Source organism: Onychostoma macrolepis, chromosome 12, assembly GCF_012432095.1.
Source record: "Onychostoma macrolepis isolate SWU-2019 chromosome 12, ASM1243209v1, whole genome shotgun sequence".
NCBI classification, from domain to species: domain Eukaryota; kingdom Metazoa; phylum Chordata; class Actinopteri; order Cypriniformes; family Cyprinidae; genus Onychostoma; species Onychostoma macrolepis.
In genome coordinates, this window is record NC_081166.1 from 25,083,650 (window position 1) to 25,101,441 (window position 17,792).

At 35.1% G+C, this 17,792-nt stretch overlaps 2 protein-coding genes across 5 annotated transcripts in view; one reads left to right on the forward strand and one right to left on the reverse strand.

The window, feature by feature from the left end:
- Window positions 1-9,140, reverse strand: part of bicc1b (BicC family RNA binding protein 1b) — a 96,197-nt gene extending 87,057 nt beyond the window's left edge. The window contains exon 1 of the mRNA XM_058793980.1: window positions 8,776-9,140. Within this exon, the coding sequence (XP_058649963.1) occupies window positions 8,776-8,971 (196 nt within the window). The 5' untranslated portion in view covers window positions 8,972-9,140. The remainder of the gene's footprint in view (window positions 1-8,775) is intronic.
- A 798-nt stretch (window positions 9,141-9,938) lies between these two features.
- zgc:171971 (uncharacterized protein LOC569690 homolog) lies at window positions 9,939-17,751 on the forward strand. 4 transcript variants are annotated; one of them, XM_058793981.1, is made up of 9 exons: window positions 9,939-10,007; window positions 10,377-10,545; window positions 12,548-12,594; window positions 12,840-12,991; window positions 14,524-14,648; window positions 14,744-14,846; window positions 14,949-15,214; window positions 15,764-15,916; window positions 17,070-17,751. In XM_058793981.1, the coding sequence occupies exons 1-9, from the start codon at window positions 9,949-9,951 to the stop codon at window positions 17,220-17,222; spliced, it is 1,227 nt and encodes a 408-aa protein (XP_058649964.1). In that variant the 5' UTR covers window positions 9,939-9,948; the 3' UTR covers window positions 17,223-17,751. The 4 variants fall into 4 exon arrangements, with proteins under 4 accessions (XP_058649964.1, XP_058649965.1, XP_058649966.1 ...); XM_058793982.1 differs by having other exon boundaries at window positions 9,941-10,026; window positions 10,358-10,545; XM_058793983.1 differs by having other exon boundaries at window positions 9,942-10,026.
- Window positions 17,752-17,792: the final 41 nt, after the last annotated feature.

The window sequence follows — 17,792 nt, forward strand, 5'->3', positions numbered from 1 at the left end:
ACCAGATACTGACTTTTTTCGGGTTTTCGGACCCCCCCCAATACAGTAAAACTGCACATTTTAGAGTGGCCTTTTATTGTGGCCAGCCTAAGGCACACCTGTGCAATAATCATGCTGTCTAATCAGCATCTTGATATGTCACACCTGTGAGGTGGATGGAGTATCTCGGCAAAGGAGAAGTACTCACTAACACAGATTTAGACAGAATTGTGAACAATATTTGAGAGAAATAGGCCTTATGTGCACATAGAAAAAGTCTTAGATCTTTGAGTTCAGCTCATGAAAAATGGGGGCAAAAACAAAAGTGTTGCGTTTATAATTTTGTTCAGTGTAAATAATAATAATAATAATAATACACGCACACATATACTTTTTTTGTGACTTACGAAGGTAAAGTATTTTTGTTTTAAAATATAATATTGTATTTCACAAAATTTTGTCTACCAAATTAAAGTCATTGTGGTGTAACCAACATAATGGAAGCCAAGTTATTGGACTCCTCTAGATCCTCATAACTGTATTTCAAGATCAGTAAGGTTTTTTTTTTTTTTTTTATTAGTGTCTTTTAATATCAGATATTTTAAACCTTTTAAAATGTGGCAAAGTAGGTTTGGGTTTCAGATATCTGGTGGAATAACTCCTCAAAATATTCATGATTAGTAAAAATACTTTTAACTTTAAAATATATTTGAAATAATAGTTTGAAAATAATTAAAAACACGTATTTACATAAAAAATACTTATGGCATTCAGTCAAGGTACAAGGAAGATACTATTTATAACTTTTAATTGGTTGCACCATTTGCCATTTTTAGAGTAATTGGGCCTCATTTATGTTAAGCAGCAAATTTGAAGCAACAATGAGCAAAAAATCATTCTTCTCACGTTGCATGACCAAAATACCTTAAATCAAACCTATTATTAAAAATGGAATAAACATTTCCCCAAAAAAGTATGAAACCAACATGAATAGACTACAAAGATTACCCTTCCATGAACTTGGCTGGCACAAACTGAGTTTTACAAGATTTTTCCTTTCATCAATTCGGAAATCCTTTGTCTTTGACCCATAAAGAGAGTTAACGGAAACCATTAAAAACGATAAACAAAGCTTGCAGTTTGTCTGCAGATTGTGGCACATCGTTCACATGTCCCAGCTGAGTGTGAGTCAGTCTGGAAGAATGCACGCTTTCTCCAGATTATCTGTGGATGGAGGGTACATACCATCAACATACGCACTATCCACCAAAAGCTGGACTCGACAGTGTATTGAGAAACCATTATCGGCAGCTGCCTTTCTTGGCTCTGTTTACTGGGATAAGGATCCATCAATATGAGTGTTCAATTTAAGAGTCTCCCATTTAAAACCAGACATACTGGAGATTATCTGCTTTGGGGGCATATAATAGATAATTGTAAGTGTAAAATGCACATGTAAAATGTAATGTTTACAATTTATCTATTTTATAAATGCATGTTTTAGATCTTATCTATGCATATGTGTCATTTAGGGGGTTTTCACACTGGCAGGTTAGTTCGAAACAGGGAGTGGTTTGCATGAAAAAATATCAATGTGAAAGCTGTCATGTGGACCCGGAAGCACACCAGAGTACCGAACCCGAGACTACCTGAAGGAGATGGTCTGAGTTTGGGTGCAGTGGAACTGTGGCACGTTTCAAGTGAATGTGAAAGCAACTCAGACTCGGGTGCACACTTGGTCAGGAAGTAAATTAATATGCACAGGCATTTTAGCTGATAATGATATCATTAGTTCAACAAAACACATGTAAGGGATGACAGTGGTGATAATTTACTTTGGATATGCTCAAGAGTTAGCATTCAGTGTACTGCTGTTACACTGCATATAGTGAGGTATAGGCGTATAGTGAGAGCAATCAGAGTGGCAAATGAATGGCTCACAATCAGCTGTCTCCTCAAAACAGTCAGTTTGCAAGCCTTCATGCGACACACATACAGTAAACGCAAGTGCCGTTCACTTTGCCACGCATAATAACACCAAATCAATGAAAAAATGCAATATATTCACCAACATTCTCTTTTCTATCATGCGCCGTACACGTTTGTGATGACGTTTGTGAAGATGAACGCAAATGCACCAGGGTTTGGAAGAATCAAGTTAGTATGAAACCAGGCCAATGCTGCTGTGGGTGGGGGGTTGTTTGGGGTTAGGTGGGTGCCAGGAACAATCACACTCAGGCTTGGGCCACAGCAAACGTGCCTAATGTACAAGGCCCCTTATACTACCTATTTAAAAAAAGAAAATCTTTAAAACAGACTTCTTTCCAATGACGCATCCAGGACTTCTCCAATCATTTTGTTTGCTTAAACTCTGCCCCTTTTGTATAATTGACTGTAAACTCGCATTCGAATCCGCCTCCATTCAGTCAACAACTAATGGACAGTCTTGTGTAGCCAGACCTTCAGACTGACGGCAGAAAGACTGGGAACCTTGGCCGCTTTTGTCCCACATCATGTTTAGGGACGTGGAAACTTGTATGTTTAAATCTTTAAATGTTTAAATGCCTTACTGTCTTTGCAAGCATCCTCGTAAACACAGTAATTTAGGTCTTAAGTGAAATCAAACAGCTGAGAAAGAAAACACTTGTTTAAAAATGTATTGGATCCGGGCAGCTCTTAAAGTGACAGCAGTCTAATATTCCTGCTGTCTGTCATTCATGTTAATCAAACAACAAGAGAGAGAAAATCTCTCACTACTCTTGACTAAATCACTTTTGTAACTTTAATAAGAAGAAATATATATTTAATTTACACAGTGAAGAATATGCAGTGTTTTTATACATCTGATTGCTTTATACAATGTTGCATTTCTTATTTATTTGTTGTAGTTTTTTGTTCCATTGCTTGTAATTAGTTTGTTATTCTTATTTAATCACTGACTCTTTACTTATCTTCGGTCAGCTTGAATTTGTTTGTTTTTAATTTAGGCTAGGATTATTTTTTTGTGATATTGACACTGGTGACAAAAATTTTTATGTTATCAAAAATATCAAAATCAAAAATGTTAGGCCACATTGGCTATTGCACATGTGACATCAGCAGAAAAGGACGGTTGTTTCAAAAGAAGAGTAAGTTTTGTGAGACATTTTGATAAAAGATTACAAAAGACATACTAAACATTTTAAACAAACAGCAAGAAAAAAATAAACAATGACAATTTGTAAAATAAAGGCAATAACAGACCGGTGTGTAAAACTCTTGGACATATTTTTAAAAGTTTATGCTGCTAACTTAACATACAGTATTTCACATACTTTTGAAAATCCAGTTTTTAGTTGATCCTGATAAGCGTTTAATAGCCTCTTTCACACAGTAATACCAGTAAATTGCCATAAAATTACCGGAACAACTTTTTGTAAATACAAAAATGTGCTGTTCACAAAGGCTTTTTACCGGTAAAGCACCATTCACACATCAGTTTTAAATTACCAGTATATTTTGTGAGATCATTAACCAGGAAGTACCTCTAAATGGCTGTACCTTCCGGTGTTGTATGGAGGGGTATATGTGGTCAGTGTTTTTGTTGATGTTTTCATTTCTGTGTCAAATGTTCACATTCATGCAACGCTTTTGGCCCAGACATATCGCATTATTCGGCTTCAAACCAAACTACACTGCACTGAGTAAATGCGTCATCTGCGTCAGAATGTTATGATTGAATTTTGAATTTCAATGGCTCTGGATTGGCCCGGAGAAGACGTTTTACGTCACTGCGTTCTGAGCTCGTACGTGCTCATACTGGTAATCTTCATTCTGCGTTCACACACAGTATCATGACACACGGAAATCCGGTATAATTCAACCAATCAGATGACGACTTTGAAACTTCCGAAGTGTTTCGAATTTTGTGTGCCATATGTACAGTATTAGATGTTCAGCCAACGGTCCGTGGGCGTGACGTCTGAGGCTGAGACTGACTGATGGATAGAACCAAGCCCTCGCCCTACTTTTTTTTCTTTACGACAACCAGATTCAATTGGATGTATGTAAAAAATATAGATCTGTCGGTACTTCTGTTACATTGCAACTTTAATGCATTAATGTTAAATAATCATTACTTTCAAAAACATTTTCAAAAAATGTTCAAAGTCCCTTTTATTGATTACTTGCCACTTTAAAATTGGTCACGGTTCTTGTAGTTTTTTAAAGATTTTTTCTACATTTTGATAACGCTATGACATTTTTGCTTGAAACTATGAAAAATAGCACAAATAATAAAAAACTACATGCATTTTAAAGTAGAAATTAAAACTATCTCCCACTGCATGTCTAACCATAAACATACTGGATGTTTAATGTAACTTCTCATCCAAAAAAAAAAAATAAAATAGTGCCACGTCATTGACCCTGCAGGAAGCTTAAATGCTGCTTTAAGCCAATATCTGGGAAACCACAGCCAGTAGGCATGCAGAAATCCTGGAATCCTGGGAAATAATTCATCCTATAACTTACGCCTTAAACTGTGTGGATTTTTAAGCACAACATGTGTATTAAAATTAAAATGCCAATGACATTACTCATTTTGCCGAGAAACTCTTGGGTGGATTCTACAAAATTGTTTTAAATGAACTGAGAGGATCACCTAAACACAAACTAGGAAATGTAATTACTGATTATTTTTGTATATAATGCCAATGCCAATGCCAATACATAAAATATATATTTTTTGTCTCTTCAACATAATAGGCATGAAAATGTGACAATCCAAGATGTACCACATTTACAGGTTTGATTGCTTTGAAAAACAACCATTTGGTTTTCGACTCAGATGAGTTGAGTTAGTAGCTGTAGTGTAATGGCTCGTTCTTTTCCTTGTCATAACAAAGTCTCTAGTCCGCGCCAGCATTTTTTAAAAACAGAGACTCTCCAACAGCTGCAGTGAATTATGCGCTGTGAGCACTGGGACTCTTCCGCCCACCACCTCTCAAGGGTCTCTCAGACCCGAACAACACAAGCCAGGGTTTCCTGAATGGTCCCAATATACTTGATTCTACCACCTTTTACAGACTGATTTCCATTCTTTCCAACATTTATTGGCCTTTTGCATTGTATTAGGCTTGCTACGTGCCAGCAGAGTTGCTTTGTCTGTCCGACGTGCTTAAAGCACCATACTGCTATGAACTCAAGATCAAGGCCACAAGCGATTCACCTCAGCAGTAGTTCTTGGGGAAAATCTCACGTTTACCCTCTGAAAGCTAAAGAGAACAGTGTTTCCCTAGGCCTCCATCCAGAGGACAGTTAGCCCCAAGCACATTCCTCACCGGACTCACTTCCTGTCTCTATACTTTCATCCAACAGACAACAAAAAGATGAACTTTTTAACCAGGCCTCAGCCAAGCACGAGCACAAACATACCCAGAACACAGCTAGCCAAAGTACACTTAACACACAAGCAGTTTCAGAATGTGCTCTTTGTATTTCCATAAATAGAAGGCCATTTTAATGTCTCAGTTTACTAGGAATTTAGTAAGCAAGGATACATAGTAAATAAATGATAATCCTAGTAAACAAAAGTCTTAAAATTGGGAAAAATAACTCTAAAGCCAAACCCAAAGGCTAATGTCTTGGTGAAACAGTTCACCTAAAATTTCCACATTATAAACACGCTATAAAAACTGAAGTGTTTTACAAAATCACCAGGCAGCAACAGTGTTTTATTTGGGCTCCCCAGAATGGATCAGTCCCATCTGTGATAAGAGTTATGCTTGTTAAACAAGGCATTTGATCCCTTCCTGTTTGGACTCTCAAACAGACTGCTAGTTCACTTCGGTGCCCGAGTCTGTCTTACACTGATCAAAGACGTTGACTCTGTGAGCTGTCATGTAAACTTGTTTGGGAATTTCTTTTGCAAGGGTACTTTTACAAATCTCTAGCGAAGATTTGGGAAGAGAACCCGTTTCCATCTCATCTAAGACACGTAATGCAAAACAATCTGGGCTTTGGAAATTTGGAAAAACCCAAAGTCCTTGATGTAAACTGGACAGAGAGAACTACTCCTTTATTGTGCAAACAGTATCTAGAAAGTCAAGAAATTGTAATAATAAACAATCTCCAAAATATGCAGTCAGTGACTGCTAAACACTTATCTTGACCCATGAAGAGGGCTTTCAGCGTCACCACTGCATTCCTACAGTATAGCGTGAACAATTGGGTTGACTGCTCCCAACTCTGAATCCATCTCGCTTGTTTCCATGAGTCTCTTTGCCATTTGGTCTCAGAGTAAATAAAGCAGGATATGTTACAAGAATCAGCCAAACAATCTTATGTATAAAGAATGAATACGTTCAGTTGTATAGCTACTATTTATCTTTACCAATGACTAATTGATTTACATATTATTAACTATACAAATATCTTAAAATGCAACATAATTATTATGTATGCACCAATTCTAAAATTCTGTCCCATACCAATATACGTATCAATAATTATTTTCATGTTATAGCTGATAAGTGATATTAAAATTAGATACTATTTTGTCTGAATAGTAATTAAAAAAAATAATAAAACTTTAATAAATAACTTGTGAGCTTTAGAAGGCAATTAAAATTTAAAAATGTTTGAAATGAGCATGCATAATTAAATACTGAATGTAAAAAATTTAATACATATATATCTATATATATCATATCATATCATGCATTTCTAATAATTATGGTGACCACACTGGGAAATTATGATGCATTAAAATGCTGCTTATATGTATAGGCAGCTCACTAGATTTTCAACAGACTGTATATTGCATTATATGGGTGCTGATCCTCAGGCACAGAAGCATGTATATCATTTTGACACTGGTGCAGTGAACATAACATTAAACAGACACAGCTCACAATTCATCTTGGTATGAACACATTCCTTCTCGACATAATCTACACAAATTTAATAATTAATATACATCTGGAACAGAAAACAATTTCAGGCCTCCTTTATGTGATGCATTACTGATTTTAGAGAATTCCAGAATGACAGTGAGCCAATCCTCCACATGAGCCAGCTAAAATAGTTATAAAATGAAATGATTAATAGTTGTTCCCATCCAAGAGGTATAATAAGCTTCATAAAAGCGGTCTTGAATGTTGCTTAACTGTTCTCGTTATATCTGATGGACTAAGTGCTTTTGGAGCAAACACCTGTGATGTTAACATTTCTGAAAACAAGACGGTGAGCAGTTCTCTCCAGTCACAGCTATTAAATATGAAGACTGAACCTGGAACTTTAAAATATGTGAAAATTGCTCTTATGATTAACAACTTTTGAGTCCCTCTTTAAAAAATACAACAACACTAAATCTTGTAATAGCTACCAATGAAGTATGCATCCATTGATGAAATGGTACAATATGACACAACAGAATGTCTATTCAAAGAAAAAAAAATTATATATTTTTTCCTCTCACAATAAAAGTGCTTTCTACTTCTATGGATCAAATTGAGTATTCCTGAATTCCAATCATTTCGTTTGGAAAATAAATCTCATAATTTACACAAGTTTCTCTGTGGTTCTTCTAGGAAAATCAGCAAGCAGGCTGATCAAATACACTCTAAAACCGAGGAGATGCTGAATGACCTCAGCAGGATGGATTGCTGTGGTGAACTGAACTTAGAGACTTTGTGAGTGTAGGATGATGATGATGTCCCTTTCTGAATTCACTCAGAACCATGAAACAACATGGAAAGCATGACCCGACATGGACAAAGGATTACAGCAGAGAGCGTTTTACCATCCCTGCAAAGCCAGGGGAATGAGAAGTCCTTGTCAGTTTTTATCAACTGCTTGATAAATTCAGAAAACAACAGATTAAAGGAAAAAGTGGCATTTATAAATGATTTGTGTCTCTACTTAAACCAATACAACAGTTTTCTTTGCTCAGTCCTGTACTTTACCAAGTGAAACCCACATGCAGTCAGAATCATAAGCCAAAAACATGATAATTCATTGTCCAACAAATTAAATTTAACTTCATCTTCCACTCTTCTGAAGCAGCTGACCACAGTGTCACTTGCTTAAAAATTACTTCAACAAATTGAGGAAAACACAACATTGAAGGCCAATGTCAAAAGCAGAAATGCGTTAACACTGCCCCCTATTGGTTGAGTTGGTCACTACACACATACTGTGAAAGAATATACAGTACAGCTCTCTTTCTTACATCAAAACAAAATTGGGATTTTACACTAAACTCCTGAATATCAGAAAACCTAATGTATATATATATATATATATATATATATATATATTCAGTAATGTTGTGGTTTTCTTGGCATACATTAAAAATCAGAAAAACTACACAACCAATAATTAATCATTTGAACAATCATTCCTTCAAACTTTCTTAAAAATAACTGGAAGCTCTCTATGTAAACTGAACAACGGAACCTCAAATACTGGCTTTTCTAAGTCTGGGCCGCTAGATTATTTCATATCATTTTCATTAGAACCTACCATTTATTTAAACTAATGTTTCTGAAAACAAAATGGGCATGGAAGTGATAATCACACATAGGAGTTGAACAAAGGAGAAGAAGAACATAACTGGATCTGCAGATGCTGGAAGCAATGCATTAGATTTCATATTACAGTGTTTGTTCAGTTAAATAAAACAATTATTAACAGCAACTGTGCATTTTGAATAGTAAACTTTGAGTTTTACTTTTAAAGTGTTTGTCCGTTTCTTTCAAACTCTTTAAACTCTCTAAAATGTGGTGATAGTTGTCATGGAAACGACAGTTTTACCTAATAGCATGATCTCCAGTTTTTTCCGGTCCACTCGAAACCTCTCCTCGGTCCACTCGGGGTCCGGAGGCGCCGTGGGTCCGCTGGAGTCATCCTCAGACACGGGCAGAGGGGAATCAGCGCTGCGCTCGCTGTTGGAGCCCGGATCGGACTGCTGCTGTAAGTATCCGCTTAAGGGTTCACACTGAGCGGCCATGACTTCACAGAGCACCGCTGACTCCGCAGCCGTCAGATCAGATCATTCCCGCGGAGAGTGAGCGCCAGTCATCGCGGCCACGGGCTCTGTGTGACTTACATTGACCGGAGGAGTATAAAGTGAGGGCAGGCAAAAGCAGAGCGCCGCCCTTTGTTCAATATGAGCCAAAGGAAGGGTGGATGGAAGGGGTCTGTCACAAAACTTAGTGAGCTGTCTTCTAAACACCATTTTTGGCCCGTTAGGAGGAGCATATGATGCCCCCAAAATGCGTGCGGTCTATGTCTAGATAAGCAGCTCATGTTTTGAGTTTTGACACACAGCCACTGTATTTACAAATAGCCTACTGCATGCTTTGCTTTCAAATTAATTTTTATTTATATAACATTATTATTATTATTATTATTATTCATTGGTGATTTCATAAAAGTATTAATAATAAAGAGTTTAATAATAAGATACCTTGTGTGTGTGTGTGTGTGTGTGTACACATACTATTATGTTTTAAATACTATATAATTTTATAATGTAAATGTTATAAAATAATTAAAATTATTTCATGATAAAATAACAACATATATAAAAAATATAATATAAATATATAATATAATATAATATAATATAACATAAAATAACATAATATAGTTTATTCGTTATAATAAACAATAGTTATACAATACAATTTACAATCTAATAAGACTTCAATTGAAATTATGACACCATACAAGAAACCAAGTAAGACCAAGTAAGATAAGTATAGAATATAAATATATTTTATATTATGTAATAATAAAATAACATAACATTAGTATATAAAACAATAATATAATATAACATAATATAATTTGTTAAATTAGTTATAATAAACAGTAGTTTTACAATAGGCCTACAGTTTAATATTGAGACAATTATGATGCTTATAATATAATATAATATAAATTATTTTGTGACTTTTTTGGTAAATCCGGATCACGTGACCCATGATGCTTCTGCAAGGATGTAGCTGTCAGCTGGAGGAATTTAACAGAAATGACTTAAGGTGTTTACACCAATTTCACGTACGTACGGTCTATAATTTCAGTTATATGTATTTAAGACAGCCGTATTTCCATCATCATTCCACGCATTTCCAAATCCGCTGGTGCAAACGGCATAAACTTGTATTAAAGGCTTTGTTTTGATAGCTTAGGTTGCTAACAAAATGGAGGCGCGCGCTTCTTGAACTGTAATCTCAGTGAGCGCGCAGCAACTGTGTTTGAATGAGTGTCCGTTTGCTTTAAGACGCATAACTCTCCGAGGCTCTTTTACCATTGTATCAGTCTGAGAAATCACCTGTGATGCCCCAAACAAATGTCTTGGTAGGCAACTGATTAGAGTCGGTGTTCTCAGTGTTTCTGGGTTTTGGCAGGATGTGTGAACATGGAGATGGGGATGCAGAAGCGAGCTCATCTGCCATTCTCAGATCATCTTTTGCTCTGGGTAGAGCACTGCCAGGCCGAATATCACTGAATCCACCCCCACCAGGCAGGCTGACCTCTCTGCGCTCCAGAGATCTGACCCTGGGTGGATATAAAAAGGTTGCACTTTCTAATGTCAATGGTTCAATATCAAATGCTCTCAACTTTGTTTAAAACACAAAATATATTAGAACTCAAGTCAGTGTTATTTTCACAATACTTGTTTTTTCTAAATTTTAAATTTTTTTTTAAAGCAGCTTTATAGAAAATAATATAGATTTTATTGTAATGTTTACAGTATAATATATACTTATCCAATTTTATATAGAGAGAGACATATAATAATAGCTAACATGTGATGATATAAACAATCAAGCAGTTGAGTTTTCTGTATAGTAGTGCTTATAACCAAAGTTGGATATATTTATACATTTTAATAGAGAGCTTTACGATAATATTGTTTACATTTTGGACAATACAAACAATCAAACAGTTGGGATTTGCTATATATCGCTTTACTTGAGTAAACTGCATGTGTGCAGTGTATACTTATACAGTCATGGCCAAAAATATCAGCACCCTTGGTAAATATGATCAAAAGGCTGTGAAAATGAATCTGCATTGTTAATCCTTTTGATCTTTTATTTAAAAAATTCACAAAAATCTAACCTTTCATTGGATATTACAAATTTTAATGGGGAAACATCATTTTGAAATAAATGTTTTTCTCAAATACACGTTGGACACAATTATTGGCACCCCTAGAACTTTTTATGAGTAAAATATCTCTGAAGTATATTCCCATTCATATTCACAATTTTGAGCACTCCAGGGTGATTATAAACATGAAATTATCCAGCCATGGCTTCCTGTTTCACAGAAATATAAATAGGAGGGAAAACAAAGCCCAAATTCCCTTAATCATCCATCACAATGAGAAAAAACAAATAATATATTTCTGATGTGCAGCAAAAGATAATTGAGCTTCACAAATTAGTGAAGTGGCTTTAAGAAAAGAGCTAGAGCAGTGAAAATTCCCATTTACACCATCAGGGCAATAATTAAGAATTTCCAATCAACATAAAATGTTACAAAACTGCCTGGAAGAGGACACGTGTCTATATCGTCCTAATGCACGGTGAGAAGGAGAGTTTGAGTGGCTAAAGACTCTTCAAGAATCACAGCTGGAGAATTGTAGAAAATAGTAGAATCTCGGGGTTAGAAAACCTAAAAGAAAAAAATTGTCAAACAGCACCTACATCACCACATGTTGTTTGGGAGGGTTTCAAGAAAAATTCTCCTAGCTCATCCAAAAACAAACTTCAGCATATTCAGTTATCAGACACAACTGGAACTTCAAATGGCAGTGGCTTCTATGGTCAGAAACTAAAAAATGAGCTTTTTAGCAGCAAACAATATGGGTTTGGTGAACACAGGGATAAAAAGTACCCCACGTGTACAATGAAATATACTGCTGTATTTTTGATGTTGTGGGCCTATATTTCTGCTGGAGGTCCTGGACATCTTGTTTAGACACATGGCATCATGGATTCTATCAAATACCAACAGATAAAAAATCAATAAGTGACTGACTCTGTTAGAAATCTTATAATGGGCCGTGTTTGGATCTTCCAACCGTACAATAATCCAAACACAAACCTCAAAAACAACACAAAAATGGGTCACTGAGCACAAAACCAAGCTTCTGTTGGCCATTCCAGTCCTCTGACCTGAACCCTATAGAAAATGAGTGAACTGAAGAGAAGAAGCACCAACATGGAGCTGGGAATCTAAAGGGTCTGGAGTGATTCTGGATGAAGGAATGGTCTCTGATCTCATCAGGTGTTCTCTAACCTCATCAGGCATTATAGGAGAAAATTTAAAGCTGTTAAACTGGCAAATGGAGGTTTCAAAAAGTATTGAATAAAAGAGTGCCGTTAATTGTGGCCAATGTGTATTAGAAAAAGGATGTACAATGCAGATAAATTTTCACAGCATTCTTCTTACCAAGGGTGTCGATGTTTTTGACCATGACTGTATATCCAACTTTATATTTAGAGCTGTGCAATAACATAGTTTAAACTTTGCACATTCAAAACAATTTATTATTTTTCCCCTACAGAAAACCTTTGTACCAAATGTTCACTCTGTTCGCAAAACCAAAGATGAGTAAGTATTTTACACATCATCCTAAAGTTCACATTCACATTCCATTAACATTTTTAATTAAATATACAAACACATAGTTGATTCAAAGTTTTTAATCAGTTCACTGAAACAATAAATAATTCAAACCCTTTTTCTCCTAAAGTTTAAATACCAGAGATTAATTTCAGACTAACACATTTTCAACTCTTATCTGAAAAAAAATACAACTAGGTGGCTTTGTCATATAAATCACTTGTTTTCTGGAGGTTACAGAAGGAGACGCACACTGCACCAAAAAAAAAAGAGAGAAGAGAGAGGGAAGACAGACAAAGAGAGAGACGGCGACGAGAAAAACCTCAGACTATTCAGTCTCACTCCATCTTTGAGCAGGGTCCAGCAGACACCTACAGGAAGCTAGGTAAAGCACATTTTTAAAGCACGTAGTGATTTGCAGTGTTGGGGGTAACGCGAGTTACGTAATCAGATTACTTTCAAAAAAGTAACGCCAGTTACTTTGTTTTCCCATTTATTGACCGACAGCTCTCCTGTCCCCATGTTGGGAGAAATCGGAAGTACAGAGGCGTTGTGTGCGCTGTGTGAACATGATGCTACTGTAGTTCTACACTAAATGTCAACATGTATTAATTCATCTCACTCGCAAAAAAACAGATTTAGTATTCCTCAAAATGATTTAAAACAGTGAAATGCAAACTCAGAATGTGACGCAAATCTGCAATAATTAAATATGTTAAATAAAACAAATGTATCTAATCTCATTTTATTAACCAATGTCTTTGCTGCTGACCTTTGATGATCCAGTTCAACCATACTAATAAGCAAAAATGACTTTAGATAAACTAACAATTGTGCTGTGTTGTTTTTTTTAATTATTATTGCTGAAGAGTGTTGAACCTTCTTCTACTGTACAGATTTACTTTTCCTTCAGCCTGAGGTTTATTCATTACACTTTTTGGTGTGAAAGGGCTTTTACATTTGCTATAAATAGAACTTCTTATATTAAACACAAACATTCAAGCCCTGCTCATATTTAAAAAGTAATGCGAAAGTAGCGCAAAAGTAACGTAACGCATTACTTTCCATAAAATGTAACTAAGTAACGTAATTAGTTACTTTTTTAGGGAGTAACGCAATATTGTAATGCATTACTTTAAAAGTAAATTTCCCCAACACTGGTGATTTGACATTATATTTGTACTGTATTGCCAGAGAAGTGTAGTAGCTTGTTTTTTTTTCTCCATTTTTCGAGTTTTTGGAGATAGATATTATGTACAATGTGTTACATTTAAGTTTGTATTATGCCATGACTTTCAGTTAACTCCTCAGTTTAACTGGTTAGGAATGGGCAATATGTTTTAACCCTGTAATTTATATGCATCATTTAACCGTGACAGTGATCCATTTTTATCTACATACATACAGTACACGTATGTAAAGCAATATGTACTACATAACAAATCTCAATTGCTTGATACTTTATATTGTCGCATAATTAAAACTATATTATCTAGTGAAATATTAAAAGTTGGAAATATAGTATGTCCAACTTTACCTGCATACACAGCATACTCATGTAATGCAAGCTATACTGTATAGCAAATCGCAACTACTTGGTTGTTTATAATGTCACAAAATGTGAACTTATTTATTGCACAGCTCTGTATATGAAGTTAGATATATAAGTATATTTGCATACATGTAAATACGTATAAATTATTACAAAAGCTTGATTTTTATATCAAACTACAGTACATTATTATCACCCAGCCCTAATTTGCCAAATGAAACTATAAGGCATGAAGATATGTGTACTGTGAAAAGTGCTAAACAAATCAATAAATTGGCACTGCTCACTCTTGGTGGTACAAATTATTAAATATCAAATAAAATTTCATCAAGTCAACATTTGTGTGCCTGTTTTTGATCTCGCAGGTAACTGGAGCGGCTCTAACCTGAGTGACTGTGATCCTGCACTCGTCACAAAATGCATTAAAAAGGAAAAGAACAACGCAGAGGATGATGATAATGAGATTTTACAAAAACTCCAACGAGATGATGTAAGTCCCAATGACCGTTCATCATTTGACAAATTTCAGGGAGCCTTGAAAGTTAATCAGTAGAATTTTAATATTTTTTCCTGGTTTAATTGCAGTTTTTGGATGATCCTGGATTAAAAAATGATCCCAAGCAACGACCAATCAGACTTCCACTCTATCAGTCATGCAACTTTTTGTCAACAGATGCAGCTAGTTCATGCAAGTTACAGTTTTTACAATAATTTTTATTTAGCTTGTTTTGTTGCTAGATTTTGTTCTGTTTACATTAAATGAGTAACTAAATCCAAGGCATTTTTGCAGTTAAAGAAGACATAGCATCTGATAATGCACTGAAATCAGCCAAAGCTGAGCAGAAATACCCTGTGTCAGCGAGAGGCACGTCTGCATGTCCGCAGCAGCCAACGGTTGGAGAACTGTTCCAACAGCTGAGTGTTTCAGATAAGGAAGAACTACTGTTTATTCAACTTCCTGATACCATACCTGGTCAACCTAAAACCTCGAGCCCAGAGAAACCCAGAAAGGAAGGCAAGACCCAAGATAAGCGCTCATCACAAATTAAAGCTCTGGTAAGTTTATATTCCACACTATGCCTTAATAATATCATATATTTACTATATTGTGATTTTTATTTTATTTTTTTTACCCTAAAAGTCAGAAATTTTCGTATGTGTTTTTTCGTATTCGTCATCCTTTCCTATCAAAATGCTTGCTACGGATGCGAAAACGCAGAAAATCGAAGCTGATCCGAATTTTTTTTTATGACGGACAAAAGTTTCGGAGGCCGTGTGTATACGGATGAGAATTTCGGACTTAATGTGCGCAGACTTTAAGGGTGAATGTTTAACTTTCATAAAATTCATTTTGTAATTTTTGACTGTTCAAATGAAATGTTATTATATATTTTTTTTGCGCTACTGTACATTACACAAGTTTTTTTTTTTTTTTGCTGCTGAATTTTATAGTATGATTTTGTAGCGCTCTTATTTAAAAAGATCAAGGAGTTTATTTTCTCATGAAATGAGCATTTGAAAGCCAACCACATTCGTTTATAACATTTAATGTCATCTTCAGTGTCCTCTGAAGGATTTTAATGCTGTTGCGATATCATTCTTCAGGATCAGCCTGATAAAGGCGCTTTACCTGTGCTGTCAGACTTCTCAGAGGGTCTGATTGGAAAACTGCAAATTAGAAAGTCTGGTAAAGTTCAGCTGGTCATGGGAAATGTTACATTAGATGTCTCAGAGGGAGCGGCCTTCTCTTTTCTACAGGTGAGTTAACATATTGTCATTTTTAATAGATAAAATCCAAAATAAAAGTATCAGTTGTGCAAACATATCAGAATAAAAAACAGACACAACCAAAAATATCTGTTTGACAAGTTTATATTAATTAAAAAAAAAAAACCCAGTGGAATCATAATGCAAGAATATGTAAATAGTCTTTTATTCTTCTCTATTCAGCTTTCATCTAGTTTCAGCATGTTTATAACATAGATTATTTGATTGCTATTCTTTTTTTTCTTTTTTCTTCCTTTTTTCATCTTTTAACTTATAATAAAAATAAATGACAACTGGGCCTGCCAATCTCCAAAATGTTTTTATGGTTCATTAAAACATGCATTATGACTTTTATGATGCATTTTATTGTTTTTGCAGCCTTTTTTAAACAATGTAATTATAAAACCCCTTTTGTGTTTCATGGAAGAAAGTAAGGGATTTGGGCTTTATTGTAGCATTCTGGTATGTATATTTTTGCACAGCCCAATATTGAAGTTAACTGGATTTGTTTTGTTTATTAAAGTTACAGTTCACCCAAAATTGAAAATTTATTGAAAATGTACACACCCTCACATCATCCAAGATGTAGATGAGCTATTATCTGTATCGGAACAGATTTGAGGAAATATAGAATTACATCGTTTGCTTACCAGTCTATCCTCTGCAGGGAAAGGGTGCCGTCGGAATGAGAGTCCAAACAGCTGATAAAAACATCACAATATAATCCACAAGTAATTTACACCACTCCAGTCCATCAATTAATGTATTGTGAAGTGAAAAACTGTTTGTAATAAATCCATTGTTTTTAATTTAAATAATTTTTATTTTGGCCAAAGTGACAGTTTAAAGTTAAAATGTCTTAATGATGGGTTTTATTTTTACAAACACACAGATTTTCACTTCACAAGATATTAATTGATGGACTGGAGTGTTGTTGATCACTTTTGGATTATTGTGATGTTTTTATCAGCTGTTTGGACTGACTGCATCTTGACGGCACCCATTCACTGCAGACGATCCATTGGTGAGCAAGTGACGTAATGCTACATTTTTCAAAATGTATTCCGATGAAGAAACAAATGGACTGTAGATCTCATTTACAAGAAGTATGTTTCATGGGATGTGATCATTTTTGTATCTGCAGCAACTAGTGTGTGTGCGGATGTCGGAGGGCCTGACCGGAGACATGACTGTGCTCGGAAACATCACACACAAACTGGTGTGTTCACCTGATTTTGAGACTTTGCTGCAAGAAGCCAAACTGCCGTCTGATCCCAACTCGGCTTCAAAGTCCTGATTTTATCCCTGGAGAATATTTAAAATTATACTGTAAATAACTTTTTTTAAATGTGAAAATTTTTAAATGTGAGGTTTCATGCCCTGAGTTGACAATTGCATTATAAGATAATATTCAGCCTGAAGCTACTCGATTTGTATTTAAAGGGACAGTTCACCTAAAAATTAAAATTGTCATTTACTCAACTCTTCATGCTATAAGAGAGAAATTTTGAAAAAAAACTTCAAGATGTTTACCCTCCATACAATGTAATTGTATGTACATTTGCACATTTAGTGATTGAGGAAAAGAGCAGCTCAGACATTCTTTAAAACATCTGAATTTGTTTGAATGAAGTCATACAGGTTTGGAGTGTGAGGTCAAGCAAATGACTAATTTTTCACTTTGGGGTGTATTATATCTCTAACTTTAGCACACTTATGAAATTTTAAACATTTTGATGAAGTTGTGTAGCATTCTTTTGTTAGCTCCTGTTGCTTTTATAGAAAATGTTAAATGTTTATTTTGTAAGTAAAGACATTATACAAAACATGGCATCCTCTTTTAAAGCATGATACACAAACTCATTCT